At 41.7% G+C, this 25598-nt stretch overlaps 2 protein-coding genes across 2 annotated transcripts in view; one reads left to right on the top strand and one right to left on the bottom strand.

Annotated features, from left to right (window-relative positions):
- Nucleotides 1–1566: 1566 nt before the first annotated feature.
- The window catches only part of TAF5L (TATA-box binding protein associated factor 5 like), a 25802-nt gene continuing 1770 nt past the window's right edge, over nt 1567–25598 (bottom strand). The window contains exons 2-5 of the mRNA XM_038394455.2: nt 21133–21277; nt 13867–13971; nt 10420–11144; nt 1567–3540 (exon numbers count right to left, since the gene is read on the bottom strand). Of these exons, the coding sequence (XP_038250383.1) occupies nt 2743–3540; nt 10420–11144; nt 13867–13971; nt 21133–21274 (1770 nt within the window). The 5' untranslated portion in view covers nt 21275–21277 and the 3' untranslated portion in view covers nt 1567–2742. The remainder of the gene's footprint in view (nt 3541–10419; nt 11145–13866; nt 13972–21132; nt 21278–25598) is intronic.
- The window catches only part of URB2 (URB2 ribosome biogenesis homolog), a 25285-nt gene continuing 23364 nt past the window's right edge, over nt 23678–25598 (top strand). The window contains exon 1 of the mRNA XM_043511350.1: nt 23678–23736. Coding sequence (XP_043367285.1) covers nt 23725–23736 — 12 coding nt within the window. The 5' untranslated portion in view covers nt 23678–23724. The remainder of the gene's footprint in view (nt 23737–25598) is intronic.

The following is a 25598-nucleotide window of genomic DNA, read 5'->3' as shown; positions in this document are numbered from 1 at the left end:
TTCAAAAAAGGAGATTAGGTTGGTTTGGCACGATCTACCTTTTGTAAAACCATGTTGTATTTTGTCCCATTTACCATTGACTTCAATGTCCTTAACTAATTTCTCCTTCAAAATTTTTTCCAGGACCTTGCATACTACAGATGTCAAACTAACTGGCCTGTAGTTACCTGGATCACTTTTTTTTCCTTTCTTAAAAATAGGAACTATATTAGCAATTCTCCAATCATTCGGTACTATTCCTGAGTTTACAGATTCATTAAAAATTCTTGCTAATGGGCTTGCAATTTCAGGTGCCAATTCCTTTAATATTCTTGGATGAAGATTATCTGGGCCCCCCGATTTAGTCCCATTAAGCTGTTTCAGTTTCGCTTCTACCTCTGATATGGTAATATCTACCTCTATATCCTCCTTCCCATTTGTCATGCTACCATTATCCCCAAGATCCTCTTTAGCCTTATTAAAGACTGTTTTAACAGGTGAGTAACATGTAAGTTTTCCTGTGAGTAGCAAGTACCAGATTCCGCAGAAAGCCAGATAAGCAGATCCTACCTAGGTAGTAAACAGTCCCTGACCCATCTCATGTGCCTCTTGTCTGGAGTTATTCTGTAACAAGAATTGTTATGCCAAGACCTTTGAACCATTAATTATTTTCTTTAAATGTTCTTTCTACATCTAGCAGGAAACTACGTTGTTCTTAGGTCAAGAATAAAAGTGCATTGAGTGCTGGTGGGCAATGTCAGATAGTACTTCACCTCCAGGGCTGTCTATCTCCAGAGATCTAGTACAGCACAGATAGTAACAGTGCATACTGCTCTTGTAGTGAGCCTCCACCATGATCTGGAAACAACAACTCTGGGGTAACGGATCAGTCAGTCTCTATGTTAACTCAGTATTTGGTCTCTCAGCCACAACGTTACCAATTCCAATCAACTGTGGTGCAGTGATAGTTTCTGTGACTCAGGGACTGAAACAACCTACCAATTTCACATACACCACCAAACAACTTTCAGATTATAACAACTTTTGGTCACTACCAACCTGAGCTGGATTTGAAATGGTGTCAAAAGCAAAGGGCTGTATGTTCCATTACCTGTTCCATGAACCATTCATTCAATCCTCAGATTGTTTTTGGTCTGAAAGGGGGAATCCCACTCATACAGATCCATAACATATAGGTGTATATCAGAGACAATCAGCATTTTAATAGTAACAATATTTTCTCCAAAGACATTTTGGTCATGCCTTTATTTTGCTGGTCAAAAATATGTAAAATAATTATGAACATTTAAGTTTCAGGTCATTTAAACTGAGGGGGATGCGTAAAACAGGACATCTCAGGACAAAAATTATGGTATCCCACACTTTTGAATTCCTTTAGCGGCAGTTCTACTCCATTACTTGCCATCAGGGTTAGTTCTGTTATGGGGCACTAGTATAGCATAACCAACAACAAGCATCAACACTCCTTGCTGCAAAGTGTATTGAGATCTAACCCAATCAATGAACCTGCCTTCACTTTCCACACAAATCAGCGCAACCCTAAATTTCCCACAAAGAGACTTATGCTTTTTTTTTTTAAACTAAATGCTTTTAATAGAAAACAAAATACAAAATAATTCTTTCCAGAAAGCAGAAGTATTTAATCTTCACTCCAAATGACAAATTAGGACTTGCTTTCTCCTTGGATCCTGATTTTAAATGCTGACGATTTGTTTCACAAAGTGTTCATATAACTGATATTGCAACATTTTGAGAAAAATCCAACATTGGCAAAGCTGCCTCTGTGTATGCACAATAATTTAGTAATACTATTTTCCATTTCACGTTGTGTTCCCTTCCCATCCCCCAAAGATTGCCAACTTCCATTTGCTGAAATATTTTTGGTGAGGTGCAGACATGGCCCTTTCCTATGAGGCGTTCAAATTTCTGCTGTTAAGTTCCATCAGGCTCTCATACTCTTCTCCAGCCAGGGTGAGTTATTAATCACCCCCAAATCACCACTCTTGCCTACTCCCTCCACCTCAAAAACACAGTGCAACCAGATTTGGAAAATCCCCAATTCCTGGACCAGGAATAGTTACAAAGTATCACAGGCAGTGCCAGGAATTGAACCCAAATGATAATGCAGAGATGGGCTGTTATGTCAGATTTCCCTCCCCTTACTAAAAAAGGTGAATTTTTTTACATTATTAGTCCAAAACACTTCAGTAGTGCTACTGTGAGCTGTAGCGATTGGGACCATTACTGTAAATAGCCATTTTCTTTTAATATAAGGGTCTTACATTCTGGTTCTCTGCAATACTAGAAAAAAATAAAAGCCAACTGGGCCAGTAGTTACACATATGTGAGCACACTCACGCCTCTGCTAATAGTAGGTAGGATATGCCCTCAGTCAATGCAGAATATTTAAGTGCAGGTCAGCAGCTTGTCCAGTTGATAATTTCACTTGTCTGGACTAGGCTTTTGGTTGTCCCAAGTTACTGGACAACAGGCTCTCTCTTCCCCTCCTCCCCTGCCCTACCAGTATCTGACTAGGTTAAAGTTTTCTGCATTCCCTCTTCCTCTCTCTCTGTTCAACAGTATAGGTCATTTTATGGGAAAGCCATTTGAAAATATTTGCATCATTCTGAACATGTCTGCTAATGGGAGAGGAAAGAAAGTGTTTCACAGTCAGTAATTTAATCTTAGCTGGTAATGGATTCTGGCATTCAATACACCCACCCATCCACCTCCCTAAAAAAATTAATGTTCCTGATTTTCTTGTGCAATTCCAGTCACCATAAGAAGGTTACAGGCCATAAACTGTACACTCAGTACACTATTCATTTGTCCAGTATATACACCAACCAGTTCACTGGAAGAACCATCTGCAGGGGCATTGCAGTATGTGTTCCGAATGTCCCAAACCCGAATAGAATTGTCCATTGATGCAGAAGCAATCAAACTACTGTCGGGACTAAAAGTAAGGCTGGTTATATTGTCCGTGTGCCCCCTCAGTTCTTTGTAAAGAGTGCCAGATGCCAAGTCCCACAGCTTTAACCGCTGGTCTTCTCCTGCTGAAGCCAGATACTTACCATTGGGAGAAAATGCAAGTGCTAGCACAGGGCCACGGTGACCTGTGAAGAGGCGCACAGAGTTCCCCTGTTGAGTACTCCATAAGCGCACAGTTTTGTCTGTGGATCCTGTAGCCAAGTAGTTGGAATTGGGGTGAAACTTGACACAGTCCACATCTGCTAAGTGGCCCGCATATATTCGCAGTGGGTATGTCCGATCGAATGACCAGAGTCTTGCTGTGCGGTCGTGGGAACCACTGGCAAAGTACAGGCTCCAAGGACTTATGTCCAAATCCCAGACAGGGTAGGCATGCCCTTGGTACAACACAGTGTTTGTAAAACTTCCAAGGTCCCAATATCTGATGGACATGTCCTCAGAACAAGATAAGAGTCCCGAACTGTCTGATAGGAACCTCGTGCTATACACTGGTCCACAATGTCCTCTCAGTATCTTCATTTCTGTGCCTACATTGTCATCATCTTCCTCCTGGACAGTGGAGAAAACAAGAGAGCATATTTATTTGTTGAACAAGAAGCAACAAGTGAAGAGTGGTCTGAAGTGATCTCAGAGGATCCTCTCCCTTGCCATCACCAAAAAATGGAGAACTAGTGGTAGAGTTACAGATATCCGTTCTGTGTAACACAGCAATGTCCACTTCTCGAGCATGTTTCCTCCATGCTAGATCTTCTGCGGACATGCTGAAAGAGTTTTGGTTTTATCAAGGTTTTATCTTCACTTTCCGTACCCACATTCCCATCTCTGAAGGAACCTTAAATTCAGGGTTTGTCTACATGGGGGCGCCCAGGAAAGTTAATCCAATTTAATTTATAAAGTGGATTAAACTACACTAAAAACCCTGTGGGGATGCTCTTATTCAGAATCAAAGTGGCCTTAATTTGGTTTATCTTAGTCCACTTCCAAAGTGAATTAAACTAAATCGAATTAAAGAGACAAGGTGTGTGAGGTAATGTCTTTATTGGGGACCAACATGGCTACAACAACACTGCATAAACCAAGTTAAGGCCACTTCAATTCTGAATAAGAATTGCACACAAGAGTTTAATGTGGTTTAGTTAATCCACTCTAAAGTCACATCTTTATTTAATTTGGTTTAATTTTCCGGAGTGCCCTGTGTAGACAAGACCTGAGATTATATTAAAGTAGACAAGACAGGCTATTTTAAGATGTATTCTTTTCCAAATTTCTCCTCCTTTGGCATACTTGCTAAACTAATTTGGTAACTTCCTACTCACTCTCTACTAAGCTCTTGGCAGTAGCGTGGAAACAGATTTTGGCACCTGATGCTTTGGTGTAGTCATTATTGGAAATGTATGTCATTCTGGATAAAAGAAACCCAGACTCCTAGCAGAAAAAAGATGCAGCAGACTAAAAGAAATGAAGGGCAACTGAAAGCAATACTACTGTGCATTTCCTCCTCCCCAAGATGTTAACAGAAATATAATAAAGTCACAAATCTTTCCTTCATTAAAGCAGCAACCACAGGAATTTTATGATATGGTTTAGAGCCAACTGAATCTCTACTATGGGTGTGTGGCACAGAGACTACTGGTTCCTACATGCAAAGCTCCATTTTTAGCCAAGTGGCCTTCTCTGCCCTGGATGGAGCATTGCTTGCTGGAGCCTGCACTGTCAGTGAGCCACATCTCCATATTAAAGGTCAGGGCTTGCAATCTGCAGCATATTATGTTAATCAGTTGCAAACCTACGATTCCCGACAAAGTTGCCAATAAGAGCCCACCGAGGTTCCCTATTTTACAGTGCAATTTTAGTAAAATGTGTAAACCCAGAATTTTAGTTATATGCCCTCCCAATCAATTATGATTTCTAGACTGTCAGCAAGCATGTGTCACTTATCTTCTGCTCAGAAGTAATCTCGCATTAGATCACCTTCTTCTGTACTCAAAAAATGCACCCAGTTATTCACAGACCACAAATCTTTCACTAGTTGAGGACTGAGTTCCATTCCTTTGTTTCCAGTGACACACAGGAAATGCTAACCACAAAGAACATTCTACACTCCATATTGTATTTTAGTTGAGTATTTCACAGAATCAGAAATTTATGGCTGGAAGGGACCTCAAAAAATCCTCAAGTCCTGGCCCCTGCACTGTGGCAGGACCAAGTAAACCTAAACTATCTCTGACATGCGTTTGTCCAACTTGTTTTTAAATGCTTCCAACTTTTCCCAGGAAGCCTATTCCAGAGCTTAACTTTCCTTATAGCTGGAAGTTTTTCCTAGTATCTAATCTAAATCTCCTTGCTGCAGATTAAGCCCATTACTTCTCGTCCTACCTTCAGCGGACACGGAGATCAATTGATCACTGTCCTCTGTATAACAGTCCTTAACATATTGGAAGACTGTTATTGGGTCACCCCTCAGTCTTCTTTTCTCAAGACTAAACATGCCTCGTTTTTTCAACCTTTCCTTGTTTTCTAAACCCTTTATAATTTTTGTTGCTTTTCTCTTGACTCTTTGGAGCAGTAAGAACAGTAACAGAATTAGGCCTGTGCTGTCATCAATTGGGGGAGTGGGAGAATCCATTCTCCTCACTTCAATCTCTCTGGTCACTCGATTACAGACCTAAAAGTCGCAATTCTTCAACAAAAAATCTTCAAAAACAGACTCCAAAGAGAGACTGCTGAATTGGAATTAATTTGCAAACTGGATACAATTAACTTAGGCTTGAATAAAGACTGGGAGTGGATGGGTCATTACACAAAGTAAAACTATTTCCCCATGTTTATCCCCCCCCACGCCATTCTTCAGATGTTCTTGTTAACTGCTGGAAATGGCCCATGTAGATCATCACTACAAAAGGTGTCCCGTCCCCCGTCTCCCTGCTGGTAATAGCTCATCTTACCTGATCACTCTCATTACAGTGTGTATGGTAACACCCATTGTTTCATGTTCTCTGTGTATATAAATCTCCCCACCGTATTTTCCACTGAATGCATCTGATGAAGTGAGCTGTAGCTCACGAAAGCTTATGCTCAAATAAATTTGTTAGTCTCTAAAGTGCCACAGGTCCTCCTTTTCATTCTCCTTTAGTAATTTTTCAGAATTACTGCTCCAGACATGAAATGTGATATACATACTTTTCTTTGATGTATTATAGCACTGAGCATTACTGAGAATATCAATCATCCCTTCCAAAGCAGTTACTACCGCAGGTTAAAGCAGTGTGAACAATTTGTTTCCTCTACATTTCAATATGCAAAACACTACCCTTTTCCAAGCCAACTACATGCATTAAAAATTGTATTTTATTATTTGTACAATATGGTCTGAAAAAGAAAAAAAATTTTTTAAAGTAAGTATTAAAAGAACTATCCAAATGTCAATCTCTGGTATGAGATTTTTTTTTTCCCTTTCTTTTTTTTAAAAATCTACTCCCCACTGTTGAGCAGGAAATTTCCCCAGGGAAGTAAAGGACTTGATTTCTACAGAACTGAAGTGTTTTTATTTTTAAAGCCCTTTTGGTTGCAAAGGTTATCTTCCAAATGTGAACCAGTGTAGTGTCATCTTCCTGAGTCTACAGACAGCAAGCTCTGTGTGCCCCTGCTGATGCTCAAATCTTTCTCTTATAACAGCTGCTGTGTGACATTAATGGAACTCTGGTAAGTTTCACTGCTGCTGTTTATATCTCTGTGGGCAGTAGTTAAACTAACAAGAATCATGGTGATTTAATTTTACTCTGCCACTACTTGGAAAAGCTATGAGCAGCAGATGCAGGTACTTGAGAAGGACCCAAAAAGCAGGCAGGAGGACAGGTAGAATAGCAGTTTCCCTGCAGACATAAATGCACACTGAGGGCAACAGCAACCAACACTTGGGGAGAAAACAATTAAGGCTGTGGTATATTGCCTGAAACTAACAGGAGGTGATTATGTGTGTGTGTAAATATGAGCATGCATATGCGCGTGCGCACATACACACACAAATAGTAAAGAACTATTTTCTCCCACAGGGCAATTTTTTATTTTAGTATTGTCCCTAGAGCTAGTCTGTTTTTATTAATTTTGGGAACATTTATATAAAATCCCTGAAGTTATTCTTTTTTAAATGACAAACATTTCATCCTCAAACTCTTCCATCCCAGTCACATGTTGGGAAAAAGGGCCAAACCCAGCCCTATACCCTTCTGCCCAGCAGCAGTCAGAAAATGAGCCAGGCCTCAAGATCTTTAATGGGAACCAATGTTGGGGCCAGGCAGTATTTCACTCTTCCACCCCCATCCTTCCACCAGCAGATTATCCCGGATACCTGCAATATCTCTCTTGTCCTGCAGAGCTCCTAAGGTGTTTAAGAGGGAAGCCGCATTCCTGCATACAGCTGCACAGCAGGGGAACATGCTTGCTTTGAAGAGCCCCTACCCTCTGCTAGAAAAGAGACTCTGCAGGACAGTCTTCAGGCTGCTTCCTCCAGTATTCCTCCTGCCTGGTACCTAGTGGCTGTTAACCCCTCTCCTCCATTCATAGGCCCCCTGCCACTCAGTATCTTCAGAGCAGAATTTACGTAGAGCCGAGTCTGACTTCACATCAGAGTTTAGGAGCAACCACTCCTACAGCTTAGAACAAAAAGAAGCATTTTTGCTGTTCATTTATATAGTCCTAGACACTTAAATGGCAACATTGCAAAGAGGGCAATTATGAGGCTATTTGCATAGGTGCAAAATCACATATTACACTGGACTGAGAGTATACAGTTAAATGAGAGAATATTAATATAAAGCCTATCACACAGGTGGTTATAAAGACAATGGACTTGCCTTACCCCAAAGGGCAGGCTGAAGCCTCCAGCACTCTTCAGAGATGAGACATCACCAGCATGTTGGGGCATTACACTGAATAAGTAACTTGCTTTTCAGCCATATAAATTAGACCTGCTAAAAGCCTCTTGACCCTAATAATTTTAGGGCATTGTGCCAACTAGGAGCAACTGCACTTCTGTAACACTCATGCTATGGGAATTATTTTAATATCCGAACGTCTCTTTTTGTTTATACATAGAGATGTATAAAAAAACCTGATAGTGTACCACCAGTGCAGTTATAGCAAACGATCTATTGAACACTGGTGCAATCTTACAATTTTACATCATGAGAAACTGAATTTAGCCATTTAGTTTACTGCAAATTAGAAACAAAGCTGAAGGCAAATTACTTTAGGCACTAAGGATATGCAATAATCTCCCCAAAACCAAAGTATCTCGAGTGAGTGAATGGGGAAGGGAAGAAAAACAAGACAATAAAGAAACCCTGTACCTCCAAAGTGAGGCATCACCAAAGGCTGTTCTACAGCACTCATTGCTATAGCATCCAGGTGCTTTTATCTAAGTTATCCTGTGTACTGTATATTTTCCATAGTCACTTATCATTTATACATGAACAGCTCTCCCAGATAGTCTTTCCTTTCACTATCACACATCATGGAAGCTCTGACCAGCCAGAATGCTCTTGCTCTGCCTATATAGGTATTTATGGCCTCCATCCCAGTTGTATCTGAATGCCTGTTCTCAAGTTTGAACTTCTGGAGGCCTGTGGCAGCATATTCTCATTAGCGGGCTCTCCATTCTGGAATTTTCTCTTTCTAGCCCAGAATTTGGCAATCTTAGGACATGTTGCAAGAAGTATGTTCGTCCAGGTTTTTCCCAAAATTTGGTCCTGCTGTCAGGATGGTTGGGGGTTTTTTGGTCAGTGGGTGAAGGTGGTGAGACAGAAATTGCTTGGACGTGTGCTAATTTTTGACAAGATATTGTTTTAAATTTGCATGAAAATATTACAATAGACACAAATGTTAAATAATCAGCAAGAGCCATTTGCACGCAGACTTCCAAAGCCATTTCAGAATACATGTAATGGTATGTAAACACTTGCGAGCAAGAAGCAATATACACTCCAAATACATTGGCAGTGTTTTGCTATTCAGAAGTTAGATATGTAAACAAGGGAATTTATATAGCATAGGGCAGCCTAAAGCCAAAAGGCAACCTGAGATGACCTGCATATTTGTCACAGCACTGATTCAAAGTGACAAGTCCTATGGACTCCCAGAACCTTATGATGAAGGTAGTTCATAGCCTGATCTTGGGATAGCCTAAGCTACCAATTTGTACACTCACCTGAACGGGTTAACTCAAGTCGTACTGAGTATTGAGCCACATTGCTACTAAGCCTGGAAGTCTGCCCCAAGATGACTAACAAAACAATCCCTCTTCATAATTAGGTTCTCTTTACTATGTCAAAGTAAACAGTCCCTCACTATCTACATGCTACTGGGTTTTCTTTAAAGAGCAACACAAAATAGCAAAGCAGTAGCAAGAGGATGTTTTCACAGGAAGCTGCTGAGCACAAGAATGAAGGAGGCCTTGCTTTGAAGGATGATTAAAGAAAGTCAGAGTCACAAGTCCTGATCTCCTAATCAGATGCAAGGTGCCACATGGGTGGCTGCAATGGGAGGGCAGAAACGGGGCAACTGGAACTAACTAAAAGAGATGTGGAATAAACTAGATGATGCCATCTAGCAACGCCTTGGGGTGAAGGCCAAGTATGCAAAGGCATACGCGTCATTCTCCTCTCAAACATTACGAAGATAGACTGGCAAGTCTCTTACATTTCTACAGTGCAGTTTCCTTAATATAGACAGTTCTGCATAATTTCTCTAGACTAATCATTTACCCGCTGATCTGTTAAATTACAGGTTCTCAACCTTTTTGGAGCCTCCCTTGAGACAGTTTGAGAAACGGGCATGGCTTCCACTTCCATGACTCCTCACACCGGGCCCAACCCCCTTCTGCTCTCTTCTTTTTCTGTCCATTTTCTATCTCCTACCCTCTTCTGTCTGCTCCTTTTCCCCCTTCTTGTCTTGTTTCCCCTGTTAATTTTGCTTTGTATTGTCTTATTCACTGTTATTCACCCCTGGTATCCCTCCAGCCTCACTCTCAGACTACATGCTTCTGGGGGTTGGGCCTCCACTAGCGGTTCAATGGTGCCAGGTTGCATGTGTTCTAGTGGCTGAGCCAAGTACAGAGGGAGCAGGAAAAAAGCAGTTAGGACTGGCAGGCTGCTGCCTGAGCTTGTCCACATAAAATCCTCCCACAGCTCTCTGCATTAAGGGCTGCTGCAGGAGAAGAGAGGGATGGCAGTAGCTCATAAAAGACTTTCATATTGGAGTGGAGCAGATTCAAGGTCATTCAGCTTTTCAATGCCCTCACAGTTCCTCTCCCCTGTTCCATGAAGCCTTATTCCCACACTCAAGTTAGAAAATATTTCTTTTAGCCTTTCTAATATAAATAGTCTTCACACATTCCAAAACGTATAGGGTGAAAAATAAGGATATTCAGACCTCCTCATCCACGATGTCACAAGCCAGGCGGATTCTGGACACATCTACAAGATGGGGCTCAGATTTTAACTTCCTGGATCGCAAGCTCCACAGCTTTACACAAGAATTATCAAACCCAGCAGCAAGCAACTTGCTATCCGGCGAGATCTCTGCTGTGTTCAGAAACTGCTCTGTGTTATAGAAGGCATAGAAACATATGGTGGTTAGTGAAGGAGGCCCGTCCTTGACTCGTTTAATGCTGTCCTGCAGTAAATCCAGCGCTGCTTCATTCTGCAGTATGGAAGCAGGCATGTCTGTCGTTTCCAGGCCATTGCTCTCATTGCGTGAGGAGCTGCCACTGGCATATAGCTGGTAGTCCGTCCTCTTGGCAGGCTGCACATCCAGGTGAATGTGCAAGGTGAGAACCTTGCAAAGAACATTGTTGTTGTCACTTTGGAGGTAGCGGAGAAGGTAGTTGTAGCTGTCTTCTTGAAGGCGGATAACATACTTGTTGTCCAGAAATGCCCGGAGCTTGAAGTTGGACAGGATGTCTTGAATTGTCAGGGTAGTCTGCAATTGCTCAATGATATCCTTCTGGCTGGCATTCTGCAAGAACATCCCATGGAAGCGACTGTAGAAACTGTCCACTGTGCTCTTTAGGCCATTTTGGACCATGTTAAGATGGAGGTAGACGAAAAGGGGATACAGAAGAGGCATCACTTCATGGCTGTGCTGGGAATCTGAATCTAAATCAAAACACAACAACAAGCATTATGGTTTCTCTCAATCTATTTTCTGCTAGGAATATAAATCAAGACAATTTATTCAAGCCGCCTTCAATGGCATAAGAGGACAAATGTTTAGCCTTCTGTTGGTGTTTCTAAATAAATACTTGGTGTCCCTAAAGGGGGTATAGGGAATCTATTGCATCTCTGATTTAAAATACATTTTCAGCTCTGCAAGAGGGAGACTGTCAACATAAAATTCATTTTGAAATAGCTTACTTCTGTTACTAAGAGCCTTTCAATTAAGGCCCATTTATTAAAATACACACTATAAGCAACATGACAGCTGGAATTTCTTCTATGAATTTAGAAGAAAATTCTCCTATTTTAAATGCTCTATGTACTGAAATAATTGCACTTTAAAATTAGGATATGCTAAAAAACATTATTTGTACACCAGACCTCTGTAACGTTTAACACAGAATTATTTACCTACTTTACTGGGGACTGTACTGAGTGGTTTTCCCAACTCCAGTACAACTTGCGTTTGTTTGTTTTTTAAATGCATGGAATTGATTCGCAAATAAAGGAAGAGGAACATCCTCACAGTTTATTTTGAAAACATACTGCAACACGCTGTGCTCCATAGTTTTATTTCTGTCCCCTGTTCTCTCTCTCGTTAGCCAAAACAAATCCTAAAAGCAATTTCTAGAACACAGTGTCATATACACCTGATGGGGATGCACTGTACCTTGACAAGACTATACCTGTGTAACAACTCCACCCCTTTTAAGCCAGCTGCTTGGGGCTGTTTTCCTCCCGGGTTCAATTGGCTGCAGGGAGCTGTAGCATGCCAAGCAGTGCCACAAAAGCCTTGGCAGCATACAGGGCCACAACAGCAATTTACCAGCAGCTCAAGCCTCAACGTTTGTGTATGATGCATTCAGATGAATGGAACAAAATATATTTTAAAAGCCTTAAAGGCAGGTCTTTTTCATCCCTTTTTATTTCTTTATTCCCATTTCTCTCTGCCTCTTACCTTCCCATACATCATTTTCTCTTTTTCCTTTCCAATCAATGAGAAAAGACAATGGAAAAGAACCTAAGTATTCTTCCAACACATTTTCCTTTCCATCCTGCCATTTTACCTCTCTCTCTGTCTCCTTTTGTAAGCCTCTCTCCCCTATGCATTCTTTCTCCCTTCTCTCCCAGGTCATGGACAACCAATTAGTGCTTTGCACACGCTGAACTCCCAAGCTACGAGATGGTGCTCTGTTCCGTTCCCATGCCTCAGAAGTGCTGAGAGGAGCAGGACCTCACTGAAGAAGGGGCTACCATTTGGCAGGAATGGGGGTGGGAGAGAATCTGAACTGCAGGAGCCCTACAGGAATGCACTGCTGAGAAATGTGCAACAGCAGTTTTCAGTGCCAGTGGAGACAAAGACAGCAGGCAGCGAGCCCTTGGTGGGATCCATTTGGCTGTCTGGCTGCAGGTTACACATCACAGATGCAGATACGAAAGTAGGTGGAAGTTCAAGTCAGAAGGGGATCAAGCAGGAAAGATCAAAACCAAAACAGAAGGGGATAGAAAAGGGGAAAGCAGCTGACAGTTGGAGCCTTGAAGGCTATCTTAAAGGGCAACTGCGAGCCTCAAGGAGAAGATGCTAAGAAAACTGCTCCCCACGTCTAATACATGAGGTTTACCTGCAGTCTTGAAAAGAATGTCCACACTTTTTAATAGTATCTCCACCCGCCAAATCATAAAAGCATACAGTAGTTTGGTACCATTGCATTATTGATGGTCACGATAAGTTTACAGATCAGCTATATTATATACCGTGATGGGAAATCTTCCTAACTAACTCTCCTCAACTCCAACAGGAATATTAATCCTAACTTAAATATAATTGGAATCAATAGAGCTCTCCCTACAGCCATGAAGAGTGGCAGTCACACACAACACTTTGATTGGCCACTTCTGTACTCCTTTCCCTGGAAGCCCCTCCCACTTTTTACTGCCACCTACCCCCCAAGTGTCTTTTCGTTTCTAGAAAGATCAATTTTTCATTCTTTTTGGGGGCACAGTGATAACATTGTTGGTTTCTTCCCCACATCCTCTCGTCCCAAAAACTTTGGAGCAATGCTCAGGTAAATTTAAAGGAACACAGTTCTCCTGAAGATCTAGGCAATCAAAAAATGAGTTAAAAATAGCTTCAGGAAGTCAGATACCACAATGTCTGAAAACCTAAAGAGAACAGAAATAGAATAGTACTACATCTCCCTTTAAAATGATCTGTCAATTTTAGTGCTTTTACAATCACACTTTCCTTTTTTCATTTCTTAAAAAAAAAATACATCTTTCCCGCTCTCCTGTTGCTGCATGGAAGATCCATGCAAACATGAGGGTAAACTGACCGACTGAGAAGGGAAACAGCAAAACTGTCTATGCTCAAAGTGCTGTCGAATGCACAGAGTAAACATACTGAAAAAGATAAATATTTCTCTCTCTAATCTTTCAGTTGCAGTAATCTTAAATGTTAATTTGTTTTACTTGTTTTTAAAGGTAAGTGGTCGAGTTCCTTTATTCACTGAAGCTATAGGACTTCAGATTTAGGTCTTTTGACACAAAGTCATCCATTCAAAAAAGAATTTTAAAGACTTTGAGCGAACACTGTACACTATACAAAATTAAAAATGTATACTGCCTGTCCAGAATCTGCTATCCTCCTCTCGCAGCTGCTTACCTGTGAGAAAACTGCGCAATCGTCCAAACTGTACTTCATATTGCTGTGGCTCTGCCATGCAGGGAGCTGCAGACACTACGTTGGCACAACCAGATTCAGATTGGACTGGGAGAATTAAAAAAAAAAAAAAAAATTAGAATCCAAGGGTGTTTGTATCTGAAAGTGTCAAAATTCATAACACAAAATTGAACAAAATGCAACCAAAGAGACAACATTTCAGGTTGAATGTGGGCCATGTACTCCAAAGCATTAGATATGGTCTCATGGGGCACTTGACAAACTATTAATCCAAAGTTACATAAACTAGGGAAAATGGAAAAGGACAAAGGTTGCACACATTAAGTAGTGTACTGAAAGCTTGACAAGAAACAATAGCTACTTACCCACCGTTTAATTTTCAAATAAAGCACAAAGTTCTCTGTCTCAAAACATTGTTACAGATCCCTTTAGATTGCCACTAGATAATTCAGCACAGTCCTACAACTCTGTGTGTGCTAAAATAAATCATTCTTATTGAAGCAAACTTGTGTTTCTTTCTCAAATGAATCTATCACACGAAGTGAGGAATTCCCAGAGAATCTGAATTCTACAATTGGGGATATTAAATCAGATTATCAAATTTCTTGAGCATAGGGACTGCTCACCAATTACAATTTATCTGTATTACAGCAGCGTCTAGAAATCCCACTAAAGAATCAATGTTCACAAACTCATACCTTTACTTCGTCAAACACCTAGTTTTTAATCAAAACGTATCCTTATGCTCTCATGTTGCCCCGACTCCCTCCCTGCCCGGAGCCCCCTGCACCCGAACCTCCTGCCCTGAGCCCCCTGCTGCACCCCACACCCCTCCTGCACCCCAACCCCCTGCACTGAGCTCCCTCCTGCAGTCCACACCTCTCCTGCACCCCTGCCCTGAGCCACCTCCTGCACTCTGCACCCCTCCTGCACTCCAACCCCCTTCTCTGAGCCCCCTCATATACCCTGCATCCCTCCTCTGTCCCAATCCCTTGCCCTGAGCCCGTTCCTGCACACCGCACTCCCTCCCACACCCCAACCCCCTGCCCTGGCCCTGCATACACATGTTATAGCAGACTGTATCCACCAACTGATCTGGGCAGTATCTTTTTACCAGCCTACATGATACAAAATACTGAGTAATCTGCAGTAGGGAAGAAAAAGACCATGTAGTGGTGTTTGTGACTACCTTTCCAATGGAGTTTTGTTTTGACAAAATACATGCCATGACCAAAAAAATAGGTTTTACATTGTTTTTCAGAAAGATCAATATTAACTCTGGTAAAGATAGCTTTGAAGTATTCAAAGAAGGGATCCCCATCAGAGGAAGGAAAACCAAAATCTTCCACTTCCTACACCTATACACAGGTCTCTTTGAGACTCTAAGCCAGGCGTGGGCAAACTACGGCCCGCAGGACAGATCCGGCCCCTCAGGGCTTTGGATCCGGCCCACGGGATTGCCCTCTGTGGTGCCGTAGGCCCCGCACTGCTCTCAGAAGTGGCCGGCACCACGTCCCTGGAGGCCTCCAGGCATCGCCCCCCGCAGATCCTATTGGCCAGGAACGGGGAACCGCGGCCAATGGGAGTTTCAGGGGAGGTACCTGGAGGTGTGGCAAGGGCAATGCACAGAGCCTATGTCCCCCCAGAGGCAGCGCAGGGACATGGTTCTGGCCGCTTTCCGGAGCAGTGCAGCATGGGGCAAGGGCAGGCAGGGAGGGAGCCTGCCCTTGCCCCGGTGCGAGGCGCTGCCACCCCTGAGCCGCTTTAGGTAAGCGACGCCTGCCCGAAGCCTTCCTGCACCCTGTCCCCCAACTCCCTGCGCTAAAACCCTTGCCTGCACTTTGCACCCCTCCTGCACCCCAACTCCCTGCCCTGAGCCCCCTGCACCCCAATTCCCTGCCTTGAGCCTCGTTGCACCTCGCACCTCTCCTGCACCCCAGACTCCTGCTCTGAGCCCCCTGCCACACCCCGTACCCCTCCTGCACCCTACTCCCCAACTCCCTGCCTGCACCTCACACCCTTCCTGCATCCCAACCGCCTGCCCTGAGCCCCCCTGCACCCCAACCTCCTGCTCTGAGCCCCCTGCCGCACCCCACACCCCTCCTGCACCCCAACCCCCTGCACTGAGCTCCCTCCCGCAGTCCGCACCCGTCCTGTACCCCTGCCCTGAGCCACCTCCAGCACTTTGCACCCCTCCTGCACTCCAACCCCCTTCCCTGAGCCCCCTCATACACCCCACACCCCTCCTCTACCTCAATCCCTTGCCCTGAGCCCATTCCTGCACACCGCACTCCCTCCCACACCCCAACGCCCTGCCTGCATACACTTTCCCCACCCAGATGTGGCCCTCTGCCCAAAAAGTTTGCCCACCCCTGCTCTAAGCAGACTACATGTGTACACTATTACATTTTGAATGTCAAAATATAAATTTAAAATTTTTTAATAATGTCTTGATTCTTTTGCTCTTCCTTCTCATCTGTTTTTTTCTTTTTACTATACTTTTTCTCTGTTCTTTTTAATGTTATCATTCCCTCTTTCCTTTATTCCCCTTCTTTTATCCATGTTTATACTCTCCTACATCCTCTCCTTCTTCCCATCTGTTTTCAATCCAACCCCCACAATTTCTTCCTCGGTCTCTTTATTCCTAATCCTCATCTTGGTCCCCCTCTTGCTCTGTCGCGTTCATAAGACTCAACTATTACAGGCCTGGAAGCCTATAAACAAAGTTGCCAGTTTCCATATGCTGAAGAGAGAAAGGCCAGTCTCCAGCTTATCCCTGTTGTGTTGCACTGGAAAGAAATGGAGATAGTGTTGAGCCAAGATTCACATGTACCCTAGCATTACCATCACCCCTCCTTTATAACGAGTAGGCATATCTTCCATCGGGTTAGGGAAATGCAGTGGTCATCTTTACAGGTTCCCAGGGCTGAGCTCAATTCAGTCACAGGAGCATAAAGGTAGCTGCAAAACTGCAGCCCCCACTGTGAACAAACCCAGTACTAGTGAAGTTACATGAATAACAATACCCCCCCCTAAATCCCCTATTTCCTAAATATGCAAGTCTAAACCCTGTTGGAAGCTTGTTTTCCCATAACCCAGCTACTTTGAAAATTCAGAATTGGTAGGAATTCCATGCAGAAGCAAACAGTAAGGGTCTGAAGGCATGCTGTGTTGCATAAAATCTTAGGTGATGTAAAAATGAAAAAAAAAACCCTATATATTTACTGAATGACTTCAAATATGTTTTTCTACTTCTAAAAGACAAAGTTATTAGGATCACTTAATGCCTACAGTTCAGATTCTCTGTTAGTGCTTGGACTTATGGCTCAAAAAAGTCAACATTCTCTATTAGAACTATAATATACAAACTTTGCTCACGTTAACCTAAAAAAGCATTGCACAACAGTTTACAAAGTCAGCTGCATCACTCATCTGAACAGCCCAAACAGTAGCAGACCCAATTTCAAGAGCTTGCCTTTTATGCAACTCACCCATGTACACAGATATGGCCATTCTGTAATAAAATCTCTTTACAGGGTTAAAGAAAAGAGTTAGTGTCAGCTCTTTAGAATGTTCCAGTTTCCCCAGCACTACCCTTGGCAATAGGTCCTGATTTTGACATTCCCATAGGCAATGGGAGTGATCTGCCACTCTGCCCATACCACACAGGTGCACTCTACTGAGTATCACTAAATCTCCCCTTAGCCCTGTGTAACTGACTTACTTTTCAAACCAAGAAAATAACCTTAGATGTAAGACAGAAGGGTGTTACCTCTGAGTAGTTAACTCAGCTAATCAGGCAGTTATGTTGTTGTGATTTTCTCTCTCAACAATGCCTCTGATGCTCATTGCCATCATGCAAACAGTAAACAGATACTACATATGAGCCAATTATAAGCAGTTAGAATTCTAGTTCTTCCCCTTCCTGACATTTTACACAGGAATCAAGAACTCAATCACTCCCTAAAAATTCCTCTGGAGCAGGGAGAGCTGTTTTCAGGTGTATTTTCTTCTAAAAGAAATAGAAAGATTTTGGGCCTACATATACACATTTCTTTCAGTTCTACCATGGACAGTTTCCCCCCCCGCTCTCCATTGGCCATGAGAGCATTGATTGATAACATCTGTTTCCTGATTTCAGTTCCAGTAAATGGAGCCAGTTACATGACCTGCTAATAGGTTGAAAGGAACTATCCTATCTGCAATTATGATCTCCCTTGTAATGTTTTGGCTAACAAAAGTGTTCTCTTCAGCTGATACACACAGTATGGCTACTCTCACACTTCTTTTTGTCTGTTAGAAAGTTATCAATTTACCTCACCCACAGGTATATGTGTATATACCTGTATTAGAAAACCCTGCTGCAGGTTCACTTGCGCTACTGGTGCAATATGCTTCTAGTCCCATAAAGGGCAGAAGATGAGCTAGGAAGAAGTTCTGCTCCCCAGTTTGTATGCTGTAGTGAAGGCCCTAAAACAGACAAATAGCTAGAGAGATATAGTGACAATATCAAACATTTGGGATGGGCTGAAGTAAAGCAATTCTGAAGGAAGAAGGAAAAAGTAAGTGCCAGTATAAGAAAGAAAAGGAAAAGTATATAAATCAAATAAAGGGTATGAAATATATCTAAAAGAAAAGAAACCACAGTACAGGAAACCGTCAAGAATAGTATGTAAATGACCCAGAGAATTAAATGGAAAGATTGTTGTTTAAAAAACAATATGGCGAAAACAATCAGGGAAACAGCTGAAGAGGAAAAGCAAGGGTGGGTTTTGTTAGGGAGTCAGCAGGAGATTTTTAGGAAAAGTGATGAAAATAGTCATTCCAAGAGTATTTCAACAGAGGCTTTTTTATTGTAGTCAGGTGTTAGTCTAGTTATCAGTCTTCAAGATCAAGGCAACCGCCATTGTCAGGATATGTTGCAGGAAGACCATCCAACCTCCATAGTCTGGATCAGCCCAGTTTCCATTTTTATATTTGTTTGAAGTCACGAAGAAAGAACTTTTCAGAGGTTCACTCTCACCTGGAGAATTGTAACTTATGCACATTGTGCTCCCATTGAACATGTCTGAAATGAACTAATAGTGACCACCTCAACAGATAACCGCTGACAGCCCAGAGTTTGGGATCTAATGAAAACTGATGACTGCATTCTGGATCACCAGCAACAAAATCCTTGAACTGGCAAGAGGATACACACTAATGAATACAAATTTATTTACCGTGTTTGGTGGTCAGTTAAAAACATACAGGTATTCATACTCTCTTATCTAAATTAGGGGTTTTTTATGCAAAATAGTAAGATTTGCATGCATCAACATAATCCCACCAGCATCTACTGTCATACTTTATGCCACTGAGATTATAACTCCCGAGTCCTCATCTCATTATTACACTGCCTCCCTCTTCCTCACTGCAGCCTTCAGCAAAATCACTTCATCTTTTTACTTGAGTTGCATCCTGTTTAAAATGAGAATAATACTTCACAGGTTTGTTGTGAAGATTAAATAGAATCATGGAAATGGAGGACTGAAAGAGACCTTGAGATGTCATCAAATCCAGCCTCCTGTACTGAGGCAGCATCAAGTAAACCTAGACCATCCCTGACAGGTGTTTGTCCAATCTGTTCTTAAAAAAACTCCAGTGATGAGGATTCCACAACCTCCCTTAGAAACCTATTCCAGAATTTAACTATCCTTATAGTTAAAGTTTTTCCTAACATCTAACCTAAATCTCCCTTGCTACAGATTAAGCACATTACTTCTTGTCCTATCTGCAGCAGCCATGGAGAACAATCAATCACCAACCTCTTTTAACAGCCCTTAACATAACTGAAGACTTATCAACCCTCCATCTTCTTTTCTCAAGACTAAATATGACCACGTTTTTTAACCTTTCCTCATAGGTCAGGCTTTCAAAATCTTTTATCATTTTGTTTGTCTCTTCTGGACTTTCTCTAGTTTCTCCACATCTTTCCTAAAACGTGGCACCCAGAACTGGACAAAGTATACCAGCGGAGGCCTTACTAGTGCTGAGCAGAGTGGGACAATTACCCCCTGTATCTTACATATAACACTCCTGTTAATATAACCAGAATCATATTAGCCATTTTTGCAACTGCATCACATTGCTGACTCATATTCAATTTGTGATCCACTATAACCCTGCTATAGCTATTGACTGAAAATGGTTTGAAGATGAAAAGCCATAAACAAGCACCAATTATCATTTATCTTAGATCTATAAAGAGTTGAATCTGCCATTTACCCATAGCATGCTACACTCTGCTTCGGTATTGCAGTGGGTCTGTTCTAGAAATGGAAAAGATCTATTTTATCATCTTCTAGTCCATCGCCCTACCAATGCAGAATTGTACAATAACTAGTATTTTGTCCAGGCAAGATGTATGTGTCACAAGAAACAGAGTGTGTACCACTCCCCTCGGGAGGCTGCCACAGGCTGAGATCTCACTGACAGAAAGCTCTTCCTCCTCCCACCAAACATTCAGCCTATATTTTCTTTTACCTTTGAACAAGTTTCATCCCTCATTATAACCTCCACCCCACCCTTTGGTGTTTACATTCTTGCAATATTTATGGACAGTTGTGTCCCTCCTCTTCAGGTTCTATAGTGAAGAGTGCCATAGACATGGTTTGAAAAACAAACATACATGTTCTTGGGGCAGAGGGGGATATGTTGCGGGTGGAGCAGACAGTGTAGCAGAAATCCAGGAGCTCTTAGAAGGTAAAGGGAGAGAGAGTGCATGTACACACTTTCCATTCCAGCCATTACAGGGTTCTTTTTGAGGGATGTGGAAGGGTCTTCAAAACTACATGATAACTACTAGCCAGAGAAAGAAACAGTTCCTGTTATTTTTATTTCATATGATTCTGTGCTTCTGCAACACAAAGTTGCACAGGCTTTTCCTATTCATACCCAATTTTACCTTTAGGTTTTTTTCGCCATCAGTACTCACCAGGTTTCTCCTTCCCACAGAGCATAAATGAGTGTTTCAGAATATTTGCCCAGAATAATTAGCTTACTTCTTCTCTATCATTAATCTTATTCTTCTTCTGACCATGTTTCTGGTCTAGGCCATTTTATTACATTTACATTTTATTTTCCCCACCACTGTTTGTAACTCCTCCCAATTTAGTATTTGAAAATTTCCCTCTGAAAATAAAAATTACTATATAGAAACTTGGTATTTTCTACTCCTCCTCCCATAAGTATCCATGGAAAATTTACCTGTGAGATTAGCTGCCATCTCTTCAGCAGTCTGACACAGCCTCAGCCCTTGTTTTAGGGGACCTTCCGAGTCCACATACTGACGGCGCTTGAGGTAGCAGGACACTGCCATCTGAATCTGTTCTGTGCGTACGCGTTTCATGACCTCCAAAAAAATAAAAAAGATGATAGGGCATAAAAACATGGTTTACAGGTAGGTTATGTAGCTTTTTCCATAAACATAGTATCTGCATTAAACCTGAAAACAAATGGCTCAACACTTCCATTATACTAGCAACCACAAAGGCAGATTCTTTAGATACTGAAGTATGAGAGATACCCTTAAGTGCCATCTCCCAAAACCTCAGCATAACTAGACACTGAAAGAGTAAGAGAGAACTGCAGTGGTTAGCCAAAAGATTTTATTTAGCTAAAAGAACATCCATTATAAGGTAGCAAAAGTAACTTGCAAAGTTTGTTTTTTAAATTCGGTTGTGCCTTTCCCTCACCCTCTTTTTCATTGTGATGTATAAGGATGGTTTGAAAGGTATGTTTCTCCTATTTGCTTTTTCACATTAGAAATTCAGGTCCTGTTTAGCCTTAAGACTCTGATGACTGGAAAACCAGTGAAATTACATCACACCAATGAAAGTTGATCAGCAAAGAAGGGAATACATTTTTAATCACACAACTTAAAACTTTTTTTAAAGGAAGTTTAAGAGGCAAAAGCTAACATTATACAACTTCTGGGACTTCCAGGAGGTCCTCCAGCAAAACTTGGGAAGACCACAATTAACATTACTATTACTTCAAAGGTAAGAAGCAGAACTCTCTGCACCCTTCTCTCCCTTACCTTCCCCCCATCCAGCCACCCCTTTCCCACACATCTTTTTGGGCCATCTTTATACAAAAAGAAGCAATACAAGTTAATTAGAAATTATTTACAGTAATGTCAGTGAATTTTGCAAACATTTTCTAAAAGTGTCATAGCTCCATAAAAGAATGAGTCTGATGCTACTTGCATTAGCCTATAGTTTGTGACAAACGGAACATTGGTCAGATGTTACTTGAATCCCCCTTGCCCACTAATGACAGTCAAAAAGCCAGAGATTCTATTCAGAAATTTAGGGATGTTTAAGAGTTTTAAGTGAAATAAACATCAAACATGGACATATGGTTTATTAAATATGGATTAGAGCCAATTTTCTTCTACTGGAAAAACGAGCTAAAGAACTTCAACATTAAGTCAGCTTCCTACCTCTCTACCCTACGTCCCTGTCCCCATTCCCACTACAAAAAAACCCTGCATTTATTTACCATAAATACATATGTTTGCTGGTTTGAACAGCTATGTTTTATGAAGTACACCAGTTCTCAGACAGGCAACATTAGTTTTATGGCTGTCCTTTCCCAAAACAGAACAAGAGGATTTTAACAGCTTTTTAAAGAGGATGACAGTCGCTTAGCTTTTGTTAATACTCACACACATTTTACAGTTTACAGGAGCAGTTAAAACAATTAGCTCTTCTTAAAGTACCCAGTGGGTGTGGATATGAAATTTTAGCAATAGTGGAATTTTAAGAGACCTGTACTATTACAAAGCCATATTTGCTCTGGGGACAAGTTTTCCATCTGTTCACCTAAGTGAGTCAATTGTGGGGGGCCACAAACAAGTGGGTTTTTCAAAGCATTTCTAAGCGGCCTTATTAAATGAAGAAATTGTATGATTCAACCACAGCTTCCTCCACTCAAAAGAGCGAATAAAATCATATAACTCAATGTAAGTTCTGCTGATATCTTTACCATTTCTCTGCAGAAGGGAGAGATATAAAAGGATTCTATTCAAGTCAACAAAAAAGTGAACGTAGAAAACTCCAAACCCTAATTCCCACCCAGAGAAGCTTAAATCAGATTCAGAATCTGTTTTGTTGCAGTCCCGTATTTTACCCAATACTGCAGCTAGTATAACTGATGTATAAGTGACTCACCCAGGCTCAGACTAAGGCCTTATCGATGCTTACTCTGTGCACAGATTTAACTAAATCAGTTTAGAAACAGATTTAATTAAATCTGTGAAACCCCCTCTTGTAAAGGCTCTTATTTCAGATTATGGAGTACCTTAAACTTAGTTATTTTACATCTTTTTTTAACCAACTTAAACTAAATCACAGTGCCACTCTTAATCCAAAATATGTGCATCTACAAAAGGGCTTTTCACTGATTTAACTACATATGTTTCTAAACTGATTTAGTTAAATCGTTGCATAAACGGTGTGTAGACCAGCCCCACACCAGTATAAAATATATAATATTTCAATATAAAATAGAACCCATAACCACTAGAGTCTTGTTTTTTTGCTTTAATCACAGCCTTATATTTCATTACCAAAACTAATATAAAGCTGCATCAAGGAGAGGTACTCACACATTAGAACACAGCTCCCTTATACAGCTGACTCATAATAAGCCTGTAATGAGTGAAGGGAATCACTCATTACACTGAGGCACAGAGGTGCAGAACTCCAGCAGATCCTATAAAATGGAATGACATAAGTGCTGGAGGGGAACAGAGGTCAGTCTTCACCAGCAATTGCTGAATCAAACAGATGACTAATGGAGAAGAGGGTAAGTTTGAGGCAAGGGAGAAAGACAAGAGTTTAAATAGGGCTCTCAAATCCTCATATACAGGGATTGGGCATTTTAGGGATGTTAGACCAATTAGATTAGGACTTGCAATACAGATCATTTACTGGTAGCTCGTTCAGGTTTGGACTTTTCAGAGCTTTGGGGTAACAGGAAATCCTAGCTTTTTACATTTGTAGAGCCCTGGGTGGATACAAAATTTGTATCCACATCTGATCTTCAAAAATGGTCCACAAATAGCCGTGAATATAAAGTGGATATCTGGGAATTTGCAGGGCTCTATACGTTTGCAGGAAAACACTTACGCCCCTTCACTCTCTCCCTTGCCCGCAACAGGACTGGGATTGACACTAGGAATGACATCTCCCAAGAAGATTTTTTTTCCCCCCCTGTAGATAAGGGATGATTTAAAGTTACCAAATAGGTAACACAGGCAACTGAGAATTGAACTTAAAGAATCTAATTAACTACTTATGCTGCTTAGCAATTCCACTTTTATTTACTCTTGTCACCAAATAGGAACTGCTTAGATGTTTTACTACTGAGCAAATCCCCTAAAACATTGCAAATGCATGACATTCCTGCTACAGGTGCTATGGCGGTCTACTAAAGCCTCTCTCCGGAAAGGTTTCAGAGTAGCAGCCGTGTTAGTCTGTATTCGCAAAAAGAAAAAGGAGTACTTGTGGCAGCTTAGAGACTAACAAATTTATTTGAGCACAAGCTTTCGTGAGCTACAGCTCACTTCTATTTTTGCTCCAGCTGTCTACAGCTCAGCTCTACCACTGGCTATCAGACCTGACTCCTCGTGAGTGTTATAATGGACGCAGGAAAATTATCTGCAGAAGAAAAGCCCCCAAAACAATATTCCTAAAGATACTGTGATTTTGATGGCCATTGCAGAGAGTATATCTAAATAAACATAAGAAATCAGCCATCCAGAATGCTGTCAGCAAGGTTCAAGTTAGGCCAGATCACACCAGGTCAGAGACCCAGATTTCGCCCCCCCCCCCCATCTGCCATCTTGTTCTCCAAAATCTCAATTTTCACTTGAAGTCTTGTGGTCTCCTGATTGTGGAGAAAGCATTTAAAATGTGAAATGATTAACAGCTGCAACAGCCTGAGTCTGCACAAAGCCTGAAAATCACTCGCAGGTCTGAGCTATCTGATTCTTCTTAATGGGGCATCAGCTTAAGTGCCCGGGGATGATAATAGGTCAGTATTGTTAACTCCTCTACTGCTTATCAAAATAAGAAAGAAAGGAAGGGGAAGATCATGTTATGAAGTGCTGCACAGTCTACACAGAATTAAATATCTTGCTTTGGTGTCATAAGGGGGTGATAGGTGGGAAAATGATTTTTTTTTGAGAAGCCGGAAGCCCAGAGGAAGCCCAAAGGGAGCCCCAAAGGGGGTGCCAATCCCACAGAACCCAAGCCAAGCTCCCCTTCCCCAGAGCAACAAGAACCTAGTCCAATTTGATGGTTAGGGTGAGGCCAAGGGGCACCTTCCCCGGCTACAGTGGTTGTCGTTTCTCCTTCTGGAAGCTGCTTCAGACTCAGGCAGACCCTAATGCAGTTATGTTCTGTCCATGTTTTCAAGCTTTCTTCGCATACAATAGGGCTAGTAACAACTTTTCAGAAACCAGCTTAGATTTTGAACTCATCACATGACTGCAAGAACTGGGGTCTCTGCCTTTGTTGAGAACTGTGTATACAAGCCTCCATATGAAGAGTCAAACCTGACCAGCTCAGCAGAGCACCAGTGATCATATTTTGAACATCTGCAGATTGAATGGTGTGTCAGGCATTGACTTGGAGGCAGAGTATTACTGCCTTTTATCCCCAAAT

This window comes from Dermochelys coriacea, chromosome 3 (genome assembly GCF_009764565.3).
Source record: "Dermochelys coriacea isolate rDerCor1 chromosome 3, rDerCor1.pri.v4, whole genome shotgun sequence".
Taxonomy (NCBI): domain Eukaryota; kingdom Metazoa; phylum Chordata; order Testudines; family Dermochelyidae; genus Dermochelys; species Dermochelys coriacea.
The sequence above is the reverse complement of the archived record's forward strand: the minus strand, read 5'-3'. Positions and strand labels throughout refer to the sequence as shown.